At 43.6% G+C, this 26,143-nt stretch overlaps 1 protein-coding gene across 1 annotated transcript in view; it reads right to left on the reverse strand.

Annotated features, from left to right (window-relative positions):
• Positions 1-404: 404 nt before the first annotated feature.
• Positions 405-26,143, reverse strand: part of LOC126100147 (LIM domain kinase 1) — a 158,207-nt gene continuing 132,468 nt past the window's right edge. Inside the window, exons 13-14 of the mRNA XM_049910689.1 lie at positions 8,983-9,089; positions 405-627 (exon numbers count right to left, since the gene is read on the reverse strand). Of these exons, the coding sequence (XP_049766646.1) occupies positions 473-627; positions 8,983-9,089 (262 nt within the window). The 3' untranslated portion in view covers positions 405-472. The remainder of the gene's footprint in view (positions 628-8,982; positions 9,090-26,143) is intronic.

Here is a 26,143-nt window from a genome sequence, read left to right on the forward strand (position 1 = left end):
TAAAAATGCCATTCTACAATGAATTATGCCTACATAGAAAATTATTCCTCTCAACATTTTATATTGTTGTCAAAACCAGCTACAAAAGGATATAGCAAATATCATTCTAAAACTGCTTGCAGGTAAAAATAGCAAATCAGTCTTATTGCTTTTCAGAATATTTCAAAAGGCAAGGAAATTATGGAAGTACCATCCAAAAAGAGGAATCTCTTACTTGTAAGGATAATACAAGTATGATTTAACAAATACAGCCAAACGTCAGGCTGCAATTCTGAAACAGTTTACTAACAGTTTATAGATTCTCTATGAGATGCAACAAGAATCTACGTCATAAGAATTTAATATTATACTTTAAAGCTTTCATGACTTTGCTGAGAAACAGCAGCCACTTTACGGCAGGGAAAAAATGCACCACTTAGACAAACACAGAGTGAGAATACTGTATCGGATTCAGGCAATGGAGAACTGCCCCTCACAATGCTGTACTCTCTACAGGTGAAGGTGAGCGCACTGGTGTTGGAAGCGGTATCTGGCAACGGCCCTCCTCTATAGGTTGAAGTGGAGGCTGATTTGCTGATGGGGTCAGTGCTTCCGGTGTTGTTGACTCAGACGAGCTAGGACTCCGACCTAATAAAAATTTAATTGGCAAAACTGTAGTGCTTACAGGTATGCTTGTTGTCATAAAATATAATTTACAAATTACATTAAAGGTATAATGGCACAGTACAAATACACAAGGCAACTCATCTTTGCAAATCACAGAATCAGGGTTGATTTTTCAGTGGAATTGGATGTTCAGTGGGAAATGAAATGAGCGTATGGAATTGTTGGCCAAGAGGCGTATCCCGGGAAGTTCGACCGCCAAGTGCAAGTCTTATTTATATATTGTATACCGTATCACATTTTAGACCAGTATGTGTTGGGCAAAGTTGTGAGGGTTGGAAAAGACCCACTGCAGCTCAATAGTCACGGTAGACAGTTGCTGCGAAAACAAAGAGAGCTGTACGACAGATTTAAAGAAAGTAAAAGTCTAGCTGACCAGCAACAGCTGCCTAAAGCCAAAATGAACATTAGATGAACTATGTGAGAGGCGTTCAATGAATTTTAAAGTAAAATTTTATCCATCAATCAGACAAAACACCCTAAGCAGTTTTGGTTCTATGTCGCAAGTAAGTGGATCAAAATAATCTCTTTAGTCATTCAGTAACCATATTGGAACTCACTCAGAAAAAAGGGGGAGAGCAGCAAAATGTTGATTTTGATCTTCCAAAATTGTTTTATCACAGAAGATCACAATACGTATCTTCCTTTCAATAATCACATTATGTCAAACAGGAAGACATTGAGATAAGTGATTACTGAACAGTAACACAGTTAAAAATCACTTAAATGTGGATCGCATCTGAACTGGATGAGATACTTTTAAGAGTCTACATTGATTATCTGAAATAACTTGCTAATCTAGTAGCAGCAGTTTACTGTAATTCATGGGAACAACAAAGAGTACCAAACAATGAGGAATTAGTGCTGGCAATTCCCATTTTCAAGGAGGATTATGAAACAGAACCACAATTATAGAACTACACTGAAGTGACAAAAGTCGTCGGATACCTCCTAACAACATGTCAGACCACCTTTTGCCTGGTGCAGTGCAGCAACTCGACATGGCATGGACTCAACAAGTCGTCAGAAGTCTGCTACAGCAATACTAAACCATGCTGCCTCTATTGCAAAAGTGTTGCTGGTGCAGGATTTTATGCACAAACCGACCACTTGATTATGTCCTGGGAATGTTCGACGAGATTCATGTCAGACGATCTGATTAGCCAAGTCATTCACACAAATTGTCCAGAATTTTCTTCAAACCAATCACGAACAATTGTGGCCCTGTAACAATGCACATTGTCATCCATAATAATTCTGTCATTGTTTGGGAACAACAAATAGTCTCCGAGAAGCGAAACATAAGCATTTCCAGTCAATGATCGATGCAGTAGGACCAGAGGACCCAGTCCATTCCCTGTAAACATAGCCCACACCATTATGCAGCCACCACCAGCTTGTGCAGTGCCTTGTTGACAACTTGGGTCCATGGCTTCATGGGGTCTGTGGCATACATTAATCCTACCATCAGCTCTCTCTCTCTCTCTCTCTCTCTCTCTCTCTCTCTCTCTCTCTCCCCCCCCCCCCCCTTTTTTGTGTCATCAGTCTTCTGGCTGGCTGGTTTAAGGCGGCTCGCCACGAATTCCTCCCCTGTCTCTATCTCTTCAAAGTAGAACTTGCAACCTACGTCCTCAATTATTTGCTGGATGTGTTTCAATCTCTGTCTTCCTCTAAATTTTTGCCCTCTACAGCTCCCTCTAGTACCATGGATGTCATTTCCTGATGTCTTAACAGATAACTTATCATCCAGTCCCTTCTCCTCGTCAATATGTTCTCACATATTCCTTTCAGATTCTGCGCAGAACGTCCTCATTCCTTACCTTATCAGTCCACCTAATTTTCAACATTCATCTGTAGCACCACATCTAATGCTTTGATTCTCTTCTGTTCCGGTTTTCCCTCAGTCCATGTTTCTCCACCATAAAGTGCTGTGTTCCAGACACACAGTCTCAGAAATTTCTTGCTCAAATTAAGGCCTATGTTTGATACATGCAGACTTCTCTTGGCCAGGAGTGTCCTTTTTCCCAGTGGTAGTCATCTACTTTGTGACCATCAATCCTGATGTTAATTTTCTAACTGTTCTCATTTCTCATTCAGCAGACCATTTAAGTCTTCTTCATTTTCACTCAGGATAGCAATGTCATCAGAAAATCTTATCATTGATATTCTTTAACCTTGCATTTTAATTCCTCTCTAACCTTTCTTTTATTTCCATCATTGCTTCTTCGACATACAGATTGAATAGTATGGGAGCATCAGCTCTTACCAACTGAAATCAGGACTCCACTGACCTGGCCATGGTTTTCCAGTCGTCTATGGTCCAACCAATATGGTCAAAATCCCAGGAGAGGCATTGCAGGTGGTGTCATGCTGTTAACGAAGGCGCTCGCGTCAGTCATCTGCTGCCACTGCCCGTAAGCACCAAATTTCAATGCAGTGTAGTAACGGATCTGTTCATCATACATCCCTCATTAATTTCTGCTGTTATTTCACAGTGTCACTTGTCTGTCAGCACTGAAAACTCTATGCAAACACTGCTGCTCTCAGTTGTTAATTGCCTAACGATTTTCAAAATAAAATGCCCCTTTCATCTAGCTCCAGCTACCATTCTGCATACAAAGTCTGTGAATTCCCATTGTTAGGGCATAATCACATTGGAAACCTGTTCACCTGAGTACAAATGAAAGCTCTGCCGATTCACTGCCCTTTTATACCTCGCGTACACAAGACCAATATCATCTGTATATACGCATATCGCTGTCCCACGACTTGTCACCTCACTGCATGTCATGGGCGTCAATCTATTGTAGAAATATGTACCTTACTTTATTCTCTCTCACGTTTGGAGACTAAGGATCTCCTCTATAAATATCAACAGAGTTTGCGAAACTCTGAGCAATGTAGTCAAAGCGTCCAGGTTTGTGTCATGCTGCTTGATTTACGGAAGACATTCAGTACAGTTCTGCACCACTGTACTGTGAACAAAATATGACCTTATGAAGTATACGATAATATTTGTGACTGGATTCAGGTCGTCTTTGCAGACTGAACTGTGTCTGTAACAGGATGAAACCAACACACACAAAAGCAAATTTTGGGAGCAGCTCAAGAGTGTTTATTTTTATTCTGTTATTTTACATGTCTAGTTCTGTGTGACCAAATTGAGGAGCAAATCTAAATGGCCATGGAATGTGTCAGTACGTGAAATTGCAACAAGAACATAATAACAGATAAAATAAAATGTTTCTGAATCCTAAAAAGACAACAATCTATAATATATCTAAAAAGAAAGATGATGAGATTTACCAAACAAAAGCGCTGGCAGGTCGATAGACACACAAACAAACACAAACATACACACAAAATTCAAGCTTTCGCAACCAACGGTTGCCTCATCAGGAAAGAGGGAAGGAGAGGGAAAGATGAAAGGATTTGGGTTTTAAGGGAGAGGGTAAGGAGTCATTCCAATCCCGGGAGCGGAAAGACTTACCTTAGGGGGAAAAAAAGGACAGGTATACACTCGCGCACACACACACACACATATCCATCCGCATATACACAGACACAAGCAGACATTTGTAAAGGCAAAGAGTTTGGGCAGAGATGTCAGTCGAGGCGGAAGTACAGAGGCAAAGATGATGTTGAAAGACAGGTGAGGTATGAGCGGCGGCAAATTGAAATTAGAAATTAGCGGAGATTGAGGCCTGGCGTATAGCGAGAAGAGAGGATATGCCGAAGGGCAAGTTCCCATCTCCGGAGATCTGACAGGTTGGTGTTAGTGGGAAGTACCCATATAACCCGGACGGTGTAACACTGTGCCAAGATGTGCTGGCCGTGCACCAAGGCATGTTTAGCCACAGGGTGATCCTGATTACCAACAAACACTGTCTGCCTGTGTCCATTCATGCGAATGGACAGTTTGTTGCTGGTCATTCCCACATGGAACGCTTCACAGTGTAGGCAGGTCAGTTGGTAATCACGTGGGTGCTTTCACACGTGGCTCTGCCTCTAATCGTGTACACCTTCCGGGTTACAGGACTGGAGTAGGTGGTGGTGGGAGGGTGCATGGGACAGGTTTTACACCGGGGGCGGTTACAAGGGTAGGAGCCAGAGGGTAGGGAAGGTGGTTTGGGGATTTCATAGGGATGAACTAAGAGGTTACGAAGGTTAGGTGGACGGCGGAAAGACACTCTAGATGGAGTGGGGAGGATTTCATGAAGGATGGATCTCATTTCAGGGCAGGATTTGAGGAAGTCTTATCCCTGCTGGAGAGCCACATTCAGAATCTGATCCAGTCCCGGAAAGTATCCTGTCACAAGTGGGGCACTTTTGGGGTTCATCTGTGGAAGGTACCGGGTTTGAGGAGATGAGGAAGTGGCTCTGGTTATTTGCTTCTGTACCAGGTCGGGAGGGTAGTTACGGGATGCAAAAGCTGTTTTCAGGTTGTTGATGTAATGGTTCAAGGATTCCGGACTGGAGCAGGTTCGTTTGCCACAAAGACCTAGGCTGTAGGGAAGGGACCGTTTGATGTGGAATGGGTGGCAGCTGTCATAATGGAGGTACTGTTGCTTGTTGGTGGGTTTGATGTATTTGAACCCAACATCTATAATGTTATATATACACAAACAACACTATGACATAGGAAGCAGCTTAATCAAGGAACTCCGACAGAATAGAAGGAGTGACTCATGATGAAACTCTTCAGTTTACATTTGAAAGTGCATGGATTACTGCTTAAGATTTTTGAATTCTTGTGCTAGCTTATTGAAAATGGTTGCAGCAGAATATTGTATATCTTTCTGTACGAGAGCCAGGGAGGTACAACCCTAATAAAGACTGGATTTCTACCTCATATTAACTGAGTGAAAGCTGCTAATTTAGGTGTGTGTATATGTATAGGCCAATGTCAAAAGACCCAGATTAATGAACAGGAGTCAACAAGAGGCCCGAATTCACAACACTTATTGCCCAAACCACCCATTTCTGAGCCAAAACTATCTTTTGGGAATGGGAATTTACCCCAAAATATAATATCATACATCATAAGCAAATGAAAATAAGCAAAGTAAAGTACTTTTCTTGTCAAACTACCACTTACTTCAGATAGCATTCTAATAGTAAAAATGGTAGCATAAAGTCTTTGAACAAGGTCCTGAATATAGGCTTTCCATAATAGATAGTAAACTATCTGAACAAACAGAAATTTTAACTGTTCAGTTTCACTAATCATATGCCCGTTCTGCAACACCAAAATGTCAGGTTTTGTTGAATTGTATGTTAGAAATTGTAAAAACTGAGATTTACTGTGATTTTGTGTTAGTTTATTTTCAACAAGACATGAACTTTTATCTTGAACTGAACTATTTTAAACAGTGCCAACATCGCACACAACACCCTTTACTACCAAGCTAGTGTCATCAGCAAACAGAAATATTTTAGAATAACCTGTAATACTATGGGGCTCATCATTTATATAAATAAAGAACAGGAGTGGCCCCTGCACCGACCCCTGAAGCACCCCCAATTAACCATGCCCCACTCAGACCCCCACCCCATAGCCATTTTCAACACTGTGTAGAATGACCCTTTGCTGTCTGTCAAAGTAAGAGATGAATCAATTGTGAGCTACTCCCCATATTCCATAATGGTCCAACTTCTGAGCAATATTCTGTGGTCAACAAAATGAAACATCCTAATTACATAAAAAAAAGGATGCCTAGTGTTTGAAATATTTTGTTTAATCCATTGAGTACCTCACTGAGAAAACAGAATATACGCAGCCATTTCTAAAAGGTTGTTCAGAGACGATGCTGCAGTCTATACAGAGGCTGCAATGGCTGAAGACTTTTGCAAAACGTAAGATGATTGGGGCAAGGACTGACAGTTGACCCTGAAAGTACATAAATATTGCACCAAAAAAGATGAAGATATTCAATACTGTTCAATTACTCGGGTTGTGATAACTCACAGGAAACAGCAACAACTATACAATACCTTGAAGTAACCATCCAGATCAATCTAACTTTTTCTTTATAAGAATTTTAGGGAAATTTAATTCATTCATGAAAGAAGTGGCTTACATAACACTTTTAAGACCAATAATTCAGCATTGTTCCTTAGGTTGGGACATTTACCAGGTCGGATTAACACAGTTATCCGTAAGTACCGCTGGGGTTACAGAAGATGGTGTGGAAACTACAAGACCTACAGACAATAAACACTACCAGTGGGCAGAGATTCGTTCCAAGTTTTAGTGCTTTATGGGCACCATTTGTGACATGGTAAATGTCAATATGTGCAGGCAATTCACTGAAATCACTGCTGCTGTGGCAGGAAGGTCCAATGCCAGCAGTGCACTTCGAAAATTTGTTCACAGATGGTCCATCTACAGGCACTAACTAATCTGATTTAACAATACAGAGCGGATAATTTTTTCAAAACGTTCCAATACGCCTGCCCCTAGTGGCGCACTCTGCAACAATGCCATGACGTATTACGAAACAATACTTTAAGATATGTTCTACCCATGGATCTGCTTCCATTTTTCTGTAAGTTATAGTTTTTGCACAGTCATCTTCCGAAGCCTGGGAGATACTTATGAATAGCCCCATAAAGAAGAGAAGATCAGGGCCACATTTTATCATGGAATTGTTTAGCAAATGCGAGAGCATTACAGAGATTCTCTTTTACAGAGATTCTCAACAAACTTCAGCAACAAACACTCTGAGAGAGGTGATTTAAATCGCCTCTATAAGAAGAGTCAGGCAATGTATTACTTCCTGCTTAATATGCAATGCAAAATGGCCACAATGAGAAAATCAGTAATTAGAGGTCATATAGAGATTTATTATGTGTTGTTCTTCCATGCCCCATTCTAGAATGGAATTTCTGATTTATTCACTAGACCAGCAGCGGAGTGTGCTGATTTTTTGAAGGTATCATGTAAGTACACCCACTAACCTATGATCACACGAGAAAAAAAAAATTGAGTTTGACAGGACAAAGAATTAACTGAAATACTTTACTGACATATAAATTATTCTGTTTCAAATCTGTACGTTAAAACATAACTGTATTTCATATTACATCCACAGAAGTTGCCTTTAAAATTTGAAACATGTATGGAAACTAAATTAAACAAATATTACAGTGCAGCAAGAAAAAGACAGTTTGAAATTAACAAAGAAATGAATGTTGGTAAGAGACAGTCGGAAAAAGTTTGTAAGACTGTTGCTGGATAGGTTGCACTGAAAAATAATTGTTAAGAAAAGAATTTTATACTCTGTGCCATTTCAGAGATAATTGGCATTGAAGATAGCCAATGAGGGCATTGTGTGTGCAAATTCAAGTGTTCTTTGTTTGGCTTTCTAAAACAAAACAAGAGAGATATACAAAATTTGGACAGATAAAAGTTGAGCAGTCTCGTGTGCAACCATCTACACCAAGATAACAACTGACTCAAACTGTACCTGGTGGGCCTCTTGAACTGGTGCACATAATTGTCCGATAGCTTAACTTTAATGCTAATTAACTCAGAAATGGCACAACATACTGAACTGTTTTCTTAAAAATTATTTCTCAACACAACCTATCCTGCAACACCCTTACAAGTTTTCAGGTTGTTTATAGCTACTTTGTATAAATAATAATAGACCACTACTATACATAAACACATGTGCACTATAACCTCTTCCAATACAATATGTTATTAAAATAATACTTGTGTTTACTACCATGGTACTCCATATCAGTAGTATTTTTCTCTGTATTAAGATTCACATTCAATTAAGATTCAACTCATTATGTTATATGCAGAATACTTAGGCTTTCATAAATTTACCTGGTTAGTCAGCTACCTTTAATGAATTAACTATTAATAGTTATTTCAGCATCCACAGTTATTAGCTCTTGCCAGAAATAATAATTCATTTGTAACTTGGGAAAATTAATCACTATTCTCTGAAGAGAAGAAGATACATTGAGGCCAGACAGGCAGGTAGGAAGACCAAATGTTGGCTTAACTAAGTTTATGGACAATGCTGCAAAAATTTTGGTGAACTCAGATTAGTCAGTTAGTTTTTTGCAAGTTCCGCAATCACAACTGCAACCTCTCACTATGGTGTGGAATGAGTCAGTTCATATCGTCTCACACTCACATTCCAATAACATTCAGCAAAAGCTATTTCAGGATGTTGAGCACTGTTTACAACAAGAAATACTTTGTTTACTTCAGTCTAGCAGAGGAAAATAATGTTAAATGTTACTGTAATTGGCAAAACATTACAATACAACTTAGCACATAAATCGTGAAATACTTACCCGTATAATTAAATATATCGAACTCAAGATCCTTTGGCAGTGGTTTATCTACTGAAAGGTGCATTGCTAGTCCTTCCAACCAAACCTCCATAACCTCAAATGGAGGCCTGTATGAAAAAAAGAAAAGTCAGTCTCATAATACATTCAAAACTCCAACTAATACTATCAGGGTATGAGGATATTAAGAAGCAATATTTCCATAGATGTTTCCACAATTATTTCCATCAAAAGAAGTTTGTTCCTTCAAGAAACATGTGTAGGTAAATTTAGATACATGACTGCCACTTCGCTTACAAGTCAGACAGGTAGAGTAGTGTTTTATTACAAAATATGTGTTGAATATACTTTGGATTTGCCAAAATTAAATATATCAAACACCTTGTTAAATATGAGATGAATTCTTAATTTCTATCATGTTTTACAAAAACAGCAATGGGAACGTATTTTTCCTTTTCATTAACAAGCTGTCTGATCACATTGGAAAAGTTTTCATCAAGTATGGGATTTAAATAATTTTGGAGCTACCAAGAAAAATGTGAATTCCTTGTAACTGCAAAACATTTGTACGCAATATGGAGATCACTGAAGAAAATTTTGTGGAACTAATGTTTTAGCCTAGAGAATCATGAAAACATGTCTACAGCACCAATAGAAATATATAACCACAATAATTTTAACAGGAAAGAAGGGGGAATTTAATAAAATAAAATATGGATTCCAACTTTGTAGCAATACAGTAATTCTAACAATTCGCTACTTGTAATTGAGAACTATGTTATTTGTCAGAAATAATCAAATGCTTTTGTCATCACATGACAAATTGTGGTGCTCTGTAGCTCATACTATGACTATTAATTTGAGGGCCTCTCAGCTTTCGACACAGTTGCCAGTTAAAAACAAACAAACTGGAAATACTGCCCACAGAAGAGAACAAAACGTAAGTAGATAGTGTCATATGTTACCATCGCAATGAAGTTTCTTGCAAAACAACAAAATACTTATGATGAAGCTGTGACTTTAAAATTTAAATTGGGACTGTAAAAATACTGTATAGGTAGTAGGCCAAATTTACTATTACATGTTCCATATATTTCATTGTCTTGGTTTGAGAAGAATAGCCACTATAGCTAACACTAAATACACACATAAAAAAAAGTTTTGCATCACCTCAGTTCTGAGAGTTCCAGAACCTATACAGAAAACTGGAACAGAGATCAACATAAACATCATTTCTGCCCTTTTTACTGCTCATGAACACCATACATTGCGTGCTGTACCACCATACAGCGAGATCTTCAGAGGTGGTGGTCCAGATTGCTGCACACATTGGTACCTCTAATATCTAGTAGCACGTCCTCTTGCATTGATGCATGCCTGTATTTGCTGTGGCAGTGTATCCACAAGTTCATCAAGGCACTGTTGTTCCAGATTGTTCCACTTCTCAATGGTGATTCGGCATACATCCCTCAGAGAGACTGGAGGGTCATGTCATCCATAAACAGCCCTTTTCAATCTATCACAGGCACATTCGATGGGGTTCATGTCTGGAGAACATGCTGGCCACTCTAGTCGAGCGATGTCGTTAACCTGGGAAATCCTTCACAAGATGTGCATGATGGGGGCACGAATTATTGCCCACGCAGACAAATTTCTTGCCAATATGCTGCTGATATGGTTGCACCATCAGTCGGAGCATGGCATTCACATATCGTACAGCCATTACGGCCCCTCCCATAACCACCAGCAGCGTACGTCGGCCCCACATAATGCCACCCCACAAAAGCAGGGAACCTCCATCTTACTGCACTCGCTGAGCAGTGTGTCTAAGGAGGTCAGCCTGACCAAGCTGCCTCCACACACATCTCTGACGATTGTCTGGTTGAAGGCATGTGCGACACTCATCAGTGAAGAGAATGTGATGCCATTCCTCAGCAGTCCATTTGGCATGTTGTTGGGTCCATCTGTACCACGATGCATGGTCTCATGGTGCAAAGATGGACCTCACCATGGCCGTTGGGAGTGAAGCTGCGCATCATGCAGCCTACTGCGCACAGTAGGAGTCTTAACGACATCCTGTGGCTGCACGAAAAGCATTATTCAACATAATGGCACTGCTGTCAGGGTTCCTTCGAGCCATAATCTGTCGGTAGTGGTCATCCACTGCAGTAGCAGCCCTTGGGCGGCCTGAGCAAGGCATGCCATCGGCAGTTCCTGTCTCTCTGTATCTCCTCCATGTCCGAACAACACCACTTTGGTTCACTCCGAGATACCTGGACACTTCCCTTGTTGAGAGCCCTTCCTGGTACCCAGTAACAATGCTGATGCGATCGAACTGTGGTATTGACCGTCTAAGCATGGTTGAACAACAGGTAACACGAGTCGTGTACCTCCTTCCTGATGGAATGACTGGAACTGATCGACTGTCGGACCTCCTCTGTCTAAGACACTGCTCATGCATGGTTGTTTATATCTTTGGGCAGGTTTAGTGACATCTCTGAACAATCAAAGGGACTGTGACTGTGATACAATATCCATATTCAACTTCTATCTTAACGAGTTCTGGGAATCGGGGTGATGTGAAACTTTTTTTGATGTGTGTAGTTTTATACAGTGACCACAGCCTCTAAGCTTAGCTGTTTTAACGAAGGAATTGCATCTTGCGTGCAGTACAGTAAATGTAGATACTGCAGAATCAGCACCAACACACAAAGCATTTTTGTCAATATTAACTGTTAGTGGGTACTGAGCCCTACCACAGTCTCCACGACAATTTTTTTGATGTTCCATTTCATGACACCAATGTAGTCTCATGGCCTTGGGAGAAAGATCACTTCTAAACCTCGAATGAAATTGCTCAAGACACTAATTCTCATTTACTGATAGAATTCAAGTACCTCGAGCAGAGGATGATTTCAAAGAGCCTCTGATCACTTCCAACTGTTGCTATAAGAAGTGTCTCTTGGTAGTGTGATAACCATCAGAATACAATCATTCTCACGACTTTCACAATGAAGCTTTTAGAGGCTGTTAAAGCTAATTCTTAACACATCTGCAATTCCCACACTATTATGAAAAGGATAGACTGCTACTCACTGTAAAGATGACATGCTGAGTTGTAGACAAGCAGAACAAAGAGACCACTACGCAATCAGCTTTCGGCCAAAACAACACAACCTGCTGTCCACCAGGATGAACAGCCACCACCAAACAGGACCACCCGCTGGCACAACATGAAGCTGAACCTAACAGGTTTTATTTCAGTGGCTGCATCAGACTTCCTTCTACTTCACATGCCCACACCCCTCACTGTCATTGTGTGTTGCCCTCTGCCAATACACCTGCCCATAATTTCCCCTTTCCTGCTACTCTCCTTCCTCCTTGTGGGAATGCTCTCTTTCGAATTCTGAAGGTGTCAGGGGTAAACTACAGGGAGTAAAAGTCTATTTACAATTTGGTCAGAAACCAGATGGCAGTTATAAGAGTCAGCAGGCATGAAAGGGAAGCAGTGGCTGGGAAGGGAGTCAGACAGGGTTGTAGCCTCTCCCCGATGTTATTCAATCTGAATATTGAAGAAGCAGTAAAGGAAACTGAAGGAAAATTTGGAGAAGAAATAAAAACTTCGAGGTTTGCTGACGACATTGTAATTCTGTCAGAGACAGCAAAGGATGAGCAGTTGAATGGAATGGACAATGTCTTGAAAAAAGAATATAAGGTTAACATCAACAAAAGCAACAACGAGGATAATGGAATGTAGTTGAATTAGATCAGGTGATGCTGAGGGAATTAGATTAGGAAATGAGACACTAAGTAGTACAAGAGTTTTGCTATTTGGGGAGCAAAATAACTGATGATGGCCGAAGAGGATATAAAATGTAGACTGGCTACGGCAAGGAAAGCGTTTCTGGAGAAGAGAAATTTGTTAACATCGAGTATAGATTTAAGTGTTAGGAAGTCTTTTCTGAAAGTATTTGTATAGAGTGTAGCCATGTATGGAAGTGAAACATCCAACGATAAATAGTTTAGACAAAAAGAGAATAGAAGCTTTCAAACTGTGTAAGAATGCTGAAGATTAGATGGATAGATCACATAACTAATGAGGAGGTACTGAACAGAATTGGGGAGAAGAGGAATTTGTGGCACAACTTGACTAGAAGGAGGTGTCAGTTGGTAAGACATTCTGAGTCATCAAGGTGTCACCAATTTAGTATTTGACGGAAGTGTGGCAGGTAACAATCATAGAGGGAGACCAAGAGAAGGATACACTAAGCAGATTCATAAGGATGTAGGTTACAATAGTTTCTTGGAGATGAAGCTTGCAGAGGGCAGAGTACCATGGAGAGCTGCGTCAAAGCAGCCTCTGGACTGAAAAACAACAACAACAACAACAACAACAACAACAACATGCCATGCCCCCCCCCCTTTCTTCGCAGTGGTTGGAAAATTCACAACCCCCAGTATGTGTGTTATCCCAGCTACCTGTCATCATGTGAGAGCTCTTAGAACTTGCTAAGCTGCTACAAATAGCCAACTTCTTACTCAGCTTCAGAAATGGGAGTGCTACTTAATTTTTCTGTCACTGTTCACTACCAGACATAAATTTTCCTAATAACTTATGATTATTTAAAAGGAATTATTGTTTCTTGAATTTGATTGTATGCAGCCGAAAATTTTAAGTTAATTGTTGCAATCCACATCAAAATCAGACCAACAGTTTGAGCCCTTATCAATTTTCAAGCTAGTGAAGCAGTAACAATCAGAGACTCACATGGGAGCCATGTTTCCCATGCTTCAAAAGGGATGCAAGGAGGAACACACTGGTGAGCAAAGATGATGACAGACTGAGTGGTGTAAGTCACTGATTTGATCCTTAGAGGTTCCATGTGGAAATGCCAATGTGGCTCCTTGAATTTTCCAGAAGGCTGGCATATGTCCATACTTCCAGTTTAAAGAGAAGTAAAACACCATGAAGTGAAGGATTGGGAGAAGTGGATTCATCAGTTTCCTGAAGTGGGAAGAATATGAAACTGTACATCAAAAACTGCAATAAGCAGACACAATAAAATTTTTGTAATGACTTATTAAAGTGGTAATAAGCATTTGTTACATTTTGTAATTTGAAGACCATTCAGATTGAACCTAAGAAAACTAATGTAAATGATATCACAGACAGCAGAAAATTTATTTGCAGCTGTAACAGTCTCTTGTTGTAGGTAAACTGTGACAGTGTTCGACAGGCTAGATGGTGTCAAGTAACTTGTGATAGAAGTTTATTGCCTTTGTCAAGCAAAATGTCTAATTACGAACACAGTGACCTGGTACTGTGAACACTTGTTTGACCTTTACAATGGCATAACGTCAGGCTTGAGACAGGATTAGACAATTATCAATACAGTGTAGAGTCAAGTACTGTGTCTCTTCTTGTTTCCGTGATGATACCGTATTTACTCGAATCTAAGCCGCACCTGAAAAATGAGACTCGAAATAAAGGAAAAAAAAAATTTCCCGAATCTAAGCCGCACTGGAAATTTGAGACTCGAAATTCAAGGGGAGAGTAAAGTTTTAGGCCGCACCTCCAAATCGAAACAAAGTTGGTCCATTGTAATATGAGAGACAATTTAGGTCGAATGAATGATGATACAGCTACAGTAGTTTGGTTCGAGTCATAAGCTTAGCAGTTAAGCTTTACCAGGTAGCCATTGCTATGCGTCAGGCGCTCCGTCCGTATTTATACGGGTGCCCTTCCTTTTTCACGTACTTCGTCTGGTTTGAATCGATTGCTTATTTTGCTTTGATCTGATAAGTGCTGTTTTCTTTGTTATAGGTGTTTGCGTCACTCTAAGCTGAAAATGCATTACTGTACTGTGTCACGCATTGGTTGACCCATTCTGACAGTGCATGTTTCCGACCTGTCGCCGCTCACGGCATGGCTTGCTTTTGTGCGCGCTACCGCCGCTTACAATTTAAAAAAAAAGAGAAAGTAATTGTCTCATTAGTGAAACAGTGGCAAGAGACTGCTATTTGTTGTTACTTAAACTGCTGCTTTCTTTGATAATGATCAAGAAGAACCAAATAATAGACTGCGCATGATAGAACATGTTCTGAACGAGAGTTAGGCGAAAATGTTTCTCCGTTTGAAAATCTTTGCGGCCGCTTCTTTAGTACATCAAATTCTGCACAGAAATTAAGAGTCATCTTAGAATTAAAAATCTAGTCATTTGCCGTGCTTCATTTCCGACTGTATCACTATTAGGCATAAGAATAATATGAATATAAACATGACACGATACGTATATTCTTCCGCGTTTGCTGTTGTCTCACTCTAGTTTCGTAGTTTATTAGGCAGGCAGGATTTAAATGACAGAGCAGCAAACACGAAAGAATACATGACAAAATGTTGATATTCGTATTATTCCTATGGTGAAGAGAATACAGCATGTGATTCACATTTCATCAGGTTCCTATTAGCAACCATCTCCTCTCACAGGTAGGAAAAAATTCAGAAAGTAGAGTTGGCCATATTGACAAACATCCCAAACAGTCTTGCATGTCGGATTTTCGCATTACATTGAAATTCTGCTACATTCGAAGATGAACAATACGGAATTTGTATTTACTTCGTTGGATAATGTATGAAAATGCAGTGGTCGAAACTCGGGGCGGAGAAAAAAAAGTTCGTCTTCCACCTTTCTTCTTTTTTTTTTTTTTAAATTTATTTACTGACGCGGAGGTTTTGGCGCCAGTATTTATCTTTGTGCCTACAAAGCATGCCTGTGTAGCACTACATATATTCGACGGCAGAACTTAGTTGTGGCGGCACCTACCAACATTTTCCAGAACTTACACTTGCTTTGCACTCGATTCTAAGCCGCAGGCGGCTTTTTGGATTACAAAAACCGGAAAAAAAGTGCGGCTTAGATTCGAGTAAATACGTAATCTGGGCTATGCTCAATAGCCTGCCATGTGATTTTTCCCAATGCTGTAAAGATATTCAGTGACAGCTGTCTGGTAGTAATGCACGTGTAAAAGGTGGGTGCTAAAGTACAACTATTTTAACAGGCACCTGTAGAAGCAAATACCTAACTTTCACTTGTGCATTTAATTTTCCATGGCTTATGTGAATTCTTAGAGAAAACATTGGGAAGAAGGTTACTTTTCATTACATGAATTTGGTCAAGTTACTGGGATCCTGGTGTGTGGCACAAGTTATTTCAAGCAATACATCAAAATTTTTGTTTACTACTTTAATTGGAGGGACACAGCCTCAACATGTAGTCAGATTTTACTAGTCTAATAAGGTACTTATTTATGGACTAACCAGCTTGTTCTGAAAGTAAACAGATGTGCTACCAGGAGCAGCACTGTGTCCGATGAACTTGGTACTGTGACCGGCACATGAGACTTATAGGTTGCTTTGTCATTGAGCTCTTAGACACTTCTAGCTAGCCAGGTGAGTGCGAGCCATATTCTTGGGCATGCCTGAAGCTATGATAGCCACCACTACAGCAAGATCCCTTTTTGGAGAGACAATGAAATTTTAATTTCTCACAGCTTGTAGAAACTGACAGGTAATATTACAAGCTGCTACAACATCTACAAACAATTGCTACTGGCAGACGTAGTTATAAGCTTATCTGCGAACTCCTGTGAATGGACACAACTGTTACCTCCAGCGGAAAAATGCATTTCCTTTTCCTGTCAACTCTGTGATGGCCTTGGTTGCAGATTTCTAGACCTTTATTATTATGTGGGGATTTGTAGGACTCCTCTTGATAGGTCAGTGGTGCACTACACAAAGGTAGCATCTACTCGGCTAATAGAGTACCTGTGGGATGCACATGAAGCTTTTTTAGGGCAGACGGTAGTTTGAGGTGCTCTGATGAACACTTGCCAGTCAATATGCAACAAGGTAAGTCAGATCGCATTTAGAATATAGACAGTCCGACTACCAAAATTTTAGGAGTATACTGTCAAAGTATTCTTAATAAAACTTCATGGCAGATTAAAACTGTGTGCCGGACCGAGACTCGAAATCGGGACCTTTGCCTTTTGTGGGCAAGTGCTCTACCTACTGAGCTACACAAGCACGACTCACTCCCCGTCCTCACAGCTTTACTTCTGCCAGTACCTCATCTCCTACCTTGCAAATAAAGTTCCCAAATTACTGCTCTCCAGTAAAGTTTTCACATTCAAATTAATCTTGGGACCGAGAGCAGGCTGAAATCCAAGGTGGAAAGCTCCGATACATTTAGCGAGTCATGGAACATATATTGGAAAGATAGATTAGAGGCTACAGGAGGGGGGAGTGTTCAATGCAGTTGACAAAAATATTGTCCCTGCTGAGGTCAAAGTTGAGTGTGACAGTGAAGTTATCTGGCCGTTTATAACTTGTGTAGGTGAAACCAAGTTAATTGTTGGATGTTTCTACCAGTCACCCAATTACATTTTGACAGTTCTAGAGTCATTCAAAGAAAGTCTACAGTCAGTAGGGCGTAAATACACAGATCATGCAATACTAGTTTGAGACAACTAACCTACTTAGCCTGCATTTATAACAAACTCGCATAGCACAAAGCCCAAGTGACTGAAAAAAGTGCTGGCGACTCCAGTATATAAGAAGGGTAGAAGAACAGTCCTACAAAATTACAGACCAATATCCGTAACTTCTGTTTGCTGCAGAATCCTTGACCACATTCTGAGTTTAATATATTAAACTTCTTGAAACTGAGAAGCTTATATCCATAAATCAGCATGGTTTTAGAAAGCATTGCTCGAGTGAAACTCAGCTTGCTTGTCCTTTCTCACATGATACATTGCAAACTATGAATGAAGGGCAACAAGCAGATACCATATTCCTTGGGTGGAGATGGAGATGGTGATAAGGGCACCCGACAGCAAGGTATATAGCACCCGCGCAAAAACAGATTGAGACACGTGTCAGTAAAATACCCTGTACAGAAAGATAAAACAGCAAATAAAACTCATGTAACAAAGGGTGGAAAACTATACAGACCCACACCGAAGCATAGCATCAGCAGTGCAACATAACGACACAGGAAGAAAGTGGTAGAAGGAGCTGAAACAATACAGCAGATGGCTGTGGCTGGCGGGCCGCAAAAGGAGGGAGGAGGGTGGGGGGGGGGGGGGGGGCAGCCACTCCACAACACACTAAAACCTCCAGCCTAAAAGTTTAGGCCACCAGATGCCAGGCACATTGCTAAACTTTAAAACCATAAGTACACTCATCTCATCGTCAGCTAAACTAGAGGGCAGATCACCACCAATTTTTGGCACTTTTTTTTTGGCGGGGGTTTAAGGGCGCTCAACTACTGAGGTCGTTAGCACCCAGTCACAATTGTTAGAGCACATAGAATCTAGTAAAACTCAAGGGGGGGGGGGGGGGGGGGGGGGACACCAGAAAGTTCTTACAAAAATGCAGATGAAATAAGTGAAAGAGTTAGATGTCTTTGGACAAGCCAGTCAAAGTAATGAAACGGAAGAACACGAGCAGCTGCTCGAGCGTCATCAGCTAAAATATCCTGTAAAGTAGATGGCAGAGACAGGACAACACGAGACTGACTAAAACGGGGACACGACAATAAAACATGGCGCACTGTTAATGCATGACCACAAGGGCACAGGGCACTGTGGGGCTAGGTCACTGGAGAGCAGGTAGCGGTGGCTAAACCGGCAATGCCCAATCCGCAACCTGGTCAGAAGGACCTCTTCTCGCCGAGATGGTCGGGAGGAGGTTGTCCAAGCAGTTGGGAACAGTTTTACTGCCCGGAGCTTGTTTCCTTGAAGTGATGAGCAAGTATCCCACCACAACGACAAGCCTCTTACAAACAACCCCACTAACGTCAGATGACGGGACACAATGGGAGGTTGGCCGAGGCAGGAGGACTGCAGCCTTGGCTGCAGAATCAGCAGCCCCATTCCCAGGCACTCCTACATGGCCGGGAACCCACAGAAAGCTGACAGGAGAGCCAACATCAGCGAAAGAATGGAGGGACTGCTGGATCCGTTGCACCAAGGGATGGACCGGATATGGAGCTCCAAGGCTCTGAAGAGCACTGAGTGAATCAGAGCAGAGTACACACGATGAATGGCGGTGGCGGCGGGCATACTGAACGGCCTGATGGAGAGCAAAAAGCTCGGCCGTAAAGCTGGAACACTGGTCGAGGAGCCGGTATTTAAAGGTGACGGCCCCGACGACAAAGGCACAGCCGACACCATCGTCAGTTTTGGAGCCATCAGTTTAAATAAAGGTGTGACTGGCAAGTCGCGCACGAAGTTCGACAAACCGTGAGCAATACACTGCAGCCGGAGTACCCTCCTTCGGGAGCGAGCTGAGGTCGAGATAAATATGAACCGGAGGCTGGAGCCAAAGTGGTGTCGGGCTCTCACCCTCTCTGAAGGTGGAAGGGAGGGCAAAATCCAATTGTCGAAGCAGGCGACGGAAGCGGACTCCAGGGGGCAGCAGGGCAGACACATACAACCCATACTGACGGTCGAGAGAATCGGCGAAGAAGGACTGATAAGAGGGGTGGTTGGGCATTGACAACAGCCGGCAGGCATACCGACAAAGCAGTACGTCGCGCCAGTAGTTCAACGGTAATTCGGCAGCTTCAGCATAAAGACTCTCGACGGGACTAGTGTAGAATGCTACGGTCGCAAGACGTAACCCCCTATGGTGGATGGAGTTGAGACGGCATAAGAGGGATGGCCGAGCGGACGAGTAGTCGAGGCTCCAGCTTTGATCGGTCTATGGACCGATACAAGCGAAGCAGGACAGTGCGATCCGCTCCCCAAGATGAACCACTAAGAACTCTGAGGACATTAAGGGAACGTGTACAACGAGCAGCCAAATAAGAGACGTGCGGAGACCAACAAAGTTTCCTGTCCAGTGTGAGCCCTAGAAACTTAGTTGTTTCCACGAATGGGAGAACAACGGGACCGAGATGTAAGGATGGTGGAAGGAACGCTTTATATCGCCAAAAGTTGATGCAAACCGTCTTCTCTTCAGAGAACCGGAAGCCATTTGCCACACTCCATGAGTATAGGCTGTCTAGACAACGCTGAAGGCAGCGCTCCAGGAGGCATGTTCTCTGAGCACTGCAGTAGATCGCGAAGTCATCGACAAAAAGAGAGCCTGAGACATTAGGTGGAATGCAATCCATAATTGGATTGATCGCTATGGCAAAAAGGGCTACGCTCAAGACAGAGCCCTGAGGCATTCCGTTCTCCTGGAGGAAGACGTCGGACAATACGGAACACACACGTACCCTAAACTTTCGGTCTGTTAAAAAGGAATCAATAAAAAGGGGCAGGCGACGGCGTAGACCCCACCCGTGCATAGTGCGGAGGATACCTCCTCTCCAACAGGTATCATAAGCCTTCTCCAAATCGAAGAACACGGCTACCATTTGGCGCTTTCGCAAAAAGTTGTCCATGATGAATGTCGACAAGGTCACAAGGTGGTCAACAGCGGAGCGGTGGCGACGAAAGCCGCATTGAACATTGGTAAGTAGCCGTCGAGATTCAACAATCCAAACTAACCAAGCGTTAACCATGTGCTCCATCACCTTACAGACACAGCTTGTAAGAGAAATGGGGCGGTAACTAGAAGGAAGGTGTCTATCCTTCCCGGGTTTGGGTATAGGAACAACGACGGCGTCACGCCAACGCACGGGGACCTGACCTTCAGTCCAGACGTGATTGTAGGTATGAAGAAGGAAGCTTTTGCCTGCCGGAGAAAGGTGTGCCAGCATCTGAACGTGAATGGCATCGGGCCCCGGAGCAGAGGACCGGGACAGTGCAAGTGCACGTTCGAGTTCCCGCATAGTAAAGGGGGCATTATAATTTTCCAGATTCAGCGAGTGGAAGGAAGGTCACTGAGCCTCTTCTGCCTCTTTCCTGGGAAGGAAGGCAGGGTGGTAATGGGCGGAGCTTGAAACCTCCGCGAAAAAGCGGCCGAAGGCATTGGAGACATCCACAGGATCAACAAGGACCTCATTACCTGAAGTCAGGCCAGGTACCGAGGAGTGGGCCTTAATGCCCGACAGCCGGCGCAGGCCACCCCAGACGACAGAAGAGGGAGTAAAACTGTTAAAGGAGCTGGTGAAAGAGGCCCAACAAGCTTTTTTGCTGTCTTTGATGACTCTACGGCATTGCGCTCGGAGTCGTTTGTATCCAATACAATTCGCCAACGTAGGATGGCGGCGAAAGGTGCGTAAAACACGTCGTCGAGCACGGATAGTGTCTCTACAAGCCTCATTCCACCAGGGGACGGAAACGCGACGTGAAGAAGAGGTAGTACGAGGAATGGAACGTTCAGCAGCATTGATGATAACAGCCGTGAGGTATTCGACCTGACTGTCACAACTGAGAAAATCGTGGTCCGGAAAGGTCGCCAGGGAGGAGTAAAGTCCCCAGTCAGCTTTCGGTATGTTCCAGCTCGAAGGACGTGGGGATGAGGTGTGGTGCAGGAGACGAACGACACAGGGGAAGTGGTCGCTCGAATAGGTGTCAGAAAGGACATACCACTCGAACCGACGGGCAAGAGTGGTAGAACAGATCGAGAGGTCCAAGTGGGAGTAGGTATGAGTAGAGTCTGAGAGGAAAGTCGGGGCGCCAGTATTGAGGCAGACAAGATTGAGATGGTTGAAGACATCCGCCAAGAGGGAGCCTCTCTGACAGGCAGGAGAGCCCCAAAGGGTATGATGGGCATTGAAGTCGCCAAACAATAAAAACGGCGGAGGAAGCTGAACAATCATGTGCATCATGTCAGCCCGACTAACTGCGGATGACGATGGAGCGTAGACGGTACAAACAGAAAAAGTAAAGGCAGAAAGAGTAATACGGACAGCTATTGCTTGGAGCGGGGTGGTCAATGGGATGGGATGGTAACAGACATCGTCCCGAACGAGCAACATGACCCCACCATGAGCTGGAATACCGTCCACAGGGGTGAGGTCAGACCGCTCCGAGGTATAGTGGGTAAAAGCAATACGGTCAGTTGGGTGCAACTTGGTTTCCTGGAGACCAAGGATGAGCGGACAGTGCAGGCAGAGGAGCAGTTGTAATTCCTCCCGATTAGATCGAATACCTCTTATGTTCCAATGTAACAAAGCCATCGCTAGTCAGAAAAAAGGGGGAACAAAACGGGTGAAGAGCTGGTCACCTCGACGGCCGCGGAGGGCCAGGTTTTGAGGGAACAACGCTACAACCGGCGGTAGGCGGATCCTATTCCATAGAGTCGTCATCAGCTGCGGCCGCTTTCCCGGGTTGTGTAGGAGGGGCAGCATCATTCGCCAACGAGAGGCCAGCTGAGCGCCTGGCAGCAGAGCGTTCTGGCGAAACTGAAGACGGCCGGGAGCAGCGACTCACGGATGGAGCGTCAGACGAAACATGCCAGGGTAGAGAAGTGGATAAAGACTTCTTCTTGGAGGCCTTCTTGGAAGTCCGATGAGGCACGGGGATGGTGGGCTGGACCCGAAGAAGGTCCTCACGCGCGGGGTCCGCTTTGGAACGCCGGACCTTGGAAGCCGGGGTCCGTAACGTTTCCCTGATGGATGCCTGAGAAGAGGATCACTTCTCAGGCGGCGGAGGGGCAGGAGGAGGAAGGGTGGCCCCTGGGGCAGAGGGGGCAGGGGCCGCGAGGGAGGAGGATACGGAAGGGAGGGATTTGGGACGCGGAGGCATAGACCCCGGATGGGGTGAGGAGATGGAGGGGGGACAGGATAGGGGTGAGGATACTGTGGAAGGAGTGGACACGACTGGGGCAAACGAAGTTGTCAACCTCACGGGATGGAGGCAGTCATACTTCTTCCTGGCCTCAGAATAAGAGAGACAATCCAAAGTTTTTAATTCTTGAATCTTCTTCTCCATCTGATATGCGGGGCAGTCTAAAGATCTAGGTGAGTGGATGCCAGGACAATTGACGCACCGAGGTGGTGGGGTGCATGTATGTTCCTCACGAAGAGGACATCCACAATCGCCACAAAGGGGCTCAGCCTCACACCGTGACGACATGTGCCCAAGCGCAAACACCGAAAGCAGCGCATAGGAGGCGGGACGTAAGGTCACACGTCGCACCAGTAGCACATCACCTTTACCTTCTCCGGGAGAACGGCCCCCTCGAAGGCGAGGATAAAGGCCCCGGTGTCGATGCGACGGTCTTTGGGGCCGCGCTGGACTCGCCGGACGAAATGCATGCCTCGGCGCTCCAGGTTGGCCCTGAGCTTCTCATCAGATTGCAGCAGGAGGTCCCGGTGCCCCCATTGGTCCGATAACAGACTAAATAACGGGGGAAGTACTTCGCCCCAAGCCGGCGGGCCTGTCCTTCCTCCCAGGGAGTGGCCAAGGGGGAAAGGGCAGGAGAACCAGAGACAGTACCTTTCTTTTTAAAAGACTCTGCCGCAGATCGACCTGATACATGTTGACGTTTCATCTGCGAAACGTCCGCCCCGATACCACCCACTCCAACCAGGGGCTCTTCCCACGGGCGCCACCCAGCCTCAGAAAGGCCACCTGGCAGGATGACCGTTGCCGGGAGTCCTGATGCCCCAAGGAGACGGGCATCTACTCCTTGGCCGACGTGGGGAGGGTGCAGCTCAGGTATCGGCAGTGTTGTCAGGGGGCTACAACCTAGAGGGTACATGACGACCCCACCACAACTGGCTGGCTACCGTGCTGGATTTCGGGTGCCACAGAAAGTCCATCATGATCGTAGGTGCAGATGGGGACGCACTATGGGCGTAACTTGTGCAACCCATCAGGCGTTTAGGCCCAATTTGAGGAATAATGGGTGTGGTTACAATGCCGTTACAATGCTGAGTGCCAAGGTCTTAGTACACTGAGGACCAGTGATACACCACGTAAGGCGTCCTTCCCCAAAAGGCTCATACTTCTGTAGAATTTTGAAAAAAGGAGGTCAAACCCGAAGGGGGACCATCACATGGAAGGCCGAAACGGTTGAATCTCCTTTTAGTTGCCTCTTACGACAGGCAGGAATACCTCGAGCCTATTCTTACCCCGGGCCTGCAGGGGGGAATTTTTGGCGCTGCCCTTGGATCACGGTATAAAATGCACTCTGTTAAGATGTGGTGGATAGAGATGTGCTCACCACAGGCATCACAAAATGGGGGATCCTCACACAGTAATAGAAGGCTTTGTGTGAGAGGACAGTGCCCAATCCTAAGACGAATGAGTGTAACTTCATCCGGCCTGAGCAACCAGTAGGAGGAATACCATGGCCAGGTTGTGGACTTCACCAACCACAGCTTATTGGCTGTCACCGCCAGCCATTCCTCCTCCCACAACTGCATGCACTTCCTGTATAGGACAGAAATGACAGACAGACTGCAAGGACCATACTTCTAGATTTCTGAAAAGCATTTGACACGGTGTCCCACTGTAGGCTGTTAACGAAGGTACAAGCATAGGGGATAAATTCACAGATATGTAAGTGGCTGAAAGACTTCTTAAGTAAGAGAATCCAGTATGTTGTCTTCAATGGCAGATGTTCATCAGAGACAAGGGTATCATCAGGAGAGTCCCAGGGAAGTGTGATAGGACTGCTGCTGTTCTCTATATACAAAAATGATTTGGTAAACAGAGTGGGCAGCAATCTGGGGCTGCTTGCTGGCGATACTGTGGTGGGAATTTAAGGAGATGGGACCTGGATAAACTGAAAGAACCAGAGGTTGTACAGAGTTTCAGGGAGAGCATAAGGGAACAATTGACAGGAATGGGGGAAAGAAATACAGTAGAAGAAGATTGGGTAGCTTTGAGGGATGAAGTAGTGAAGGCAGCAGAGGATCAAGTAGGTAAAAAGACGAGGGCTAGTAGAAATCCTTGGGTAACAGAAGAAATATTGAATTTAATTGATGAAAGGAGAAAATATAAAAATGCAGTAAATGAAGCAGGCAAAAAGGAATACAAACGTCTCAAAAATGAGATCGACAGGAAGTGCAAAATGGCTAAGCAGGCATGGCTAGAGGACAAATGTAGGGATGTAGAGGCTTCTCTCACTAGGGGTAAGATAGATACTGCCTACAGGAAAATTAAAGAGACCTTTGGAGATAAGAGAACCACCTGTATGAACATCAAGAGCTCAGACGGAAACCCAGTTCTAAGCAAAGAAGGAAAAGCAGAAAGGTGGAAGGAGTATATAGAGGGTCTATACAAGGGCGATACACTTGAGGACAATATTATGGAAATGGAAGAGGATGTAGATGAAGATGAAATGGGAGATACGATACTGCGTGAAGAGTTTGACAGAGCACTGAAAGACCTGAGTCGAAACAAGGCCCCCGGAGTAGACAACATTCCATTGGAACTACTGACGGCCTTGGGAGAGCCAGTCCTGACAAAACTCTACCATCTGGTGAGCAGGATGTATGAAACAGGCGAAATACCCTCAGACTTCAAGAAGAATATAATAATTCCAATCCCCAAGAAAGCAGGCGTTGACAGATGTGAAAATTATCTAACAATCAGTTTAATAAGCCACAGCTGCAAAATACTAACACGAATTCTTTACAGACGAATGGAAAAACTAGTAGAAACTGATCTCGGGGAAGATCAGTTTGGATTCCGTAGAAATACTGGAACACGTGAAGCAATACTGACCTTACGACTTATCTTAGAGGAAAGATTAAGGAAAGGCAAACCTACATTTCTAGCATTTGTAGACTTAGAGAAAGCTTTTGACAATGTTGACTGGAATACTCTCTTTCAAATTCTAAAGGTGGCAGGGGTAAAATACAGGGAGCGAAAGGCTATTTACAATTTGTACAGAAACCAGATGGCAGTTATAAGAGTCGAGGGACATGAAAGAGAAGCAGTGGTTGGGAAGGGAGTAAGACAGGGTTGTAGCCTCTCCCCGATGTTATTCAATCTGTATATTGAACAAGCAGTAAGGGAAACAAAAGAAAAATTCGGAGTAGGTATTAAAATCCAGGGAGAAGAAATAAAAACGTTGAGGTTCGCCGATGACATCGTAATTCTGTCAGAGACAGCAAAGGACTTGGAAGAGCAGTTGAACGAAATGGATGGTGTCTTGAAGGGAGGATATAAGATGAACATCAACAAAAACAAAACGAGAATAATGGAATGTAGTCGAATTAAGTTGGGTGATGCTGAGGGTATTAGATTAGGA

This window comes from Schistocerca cancellata, chromosome 9, assembly GCF_023864275.1.
Source record: "Schistocerca cancellata isolate TAMUIC-IGC-003103 chromosome 9, iqSchCanc2.1, whole genome shotgun sequence".
Classification (NCBI taxonomy): domain Eukaryota; kingdom Metazoa; phylum Arthropoda; class Insecta; order Orthoptera; family Acrididae; genus Schistocerca; species Schistocerca cancellata.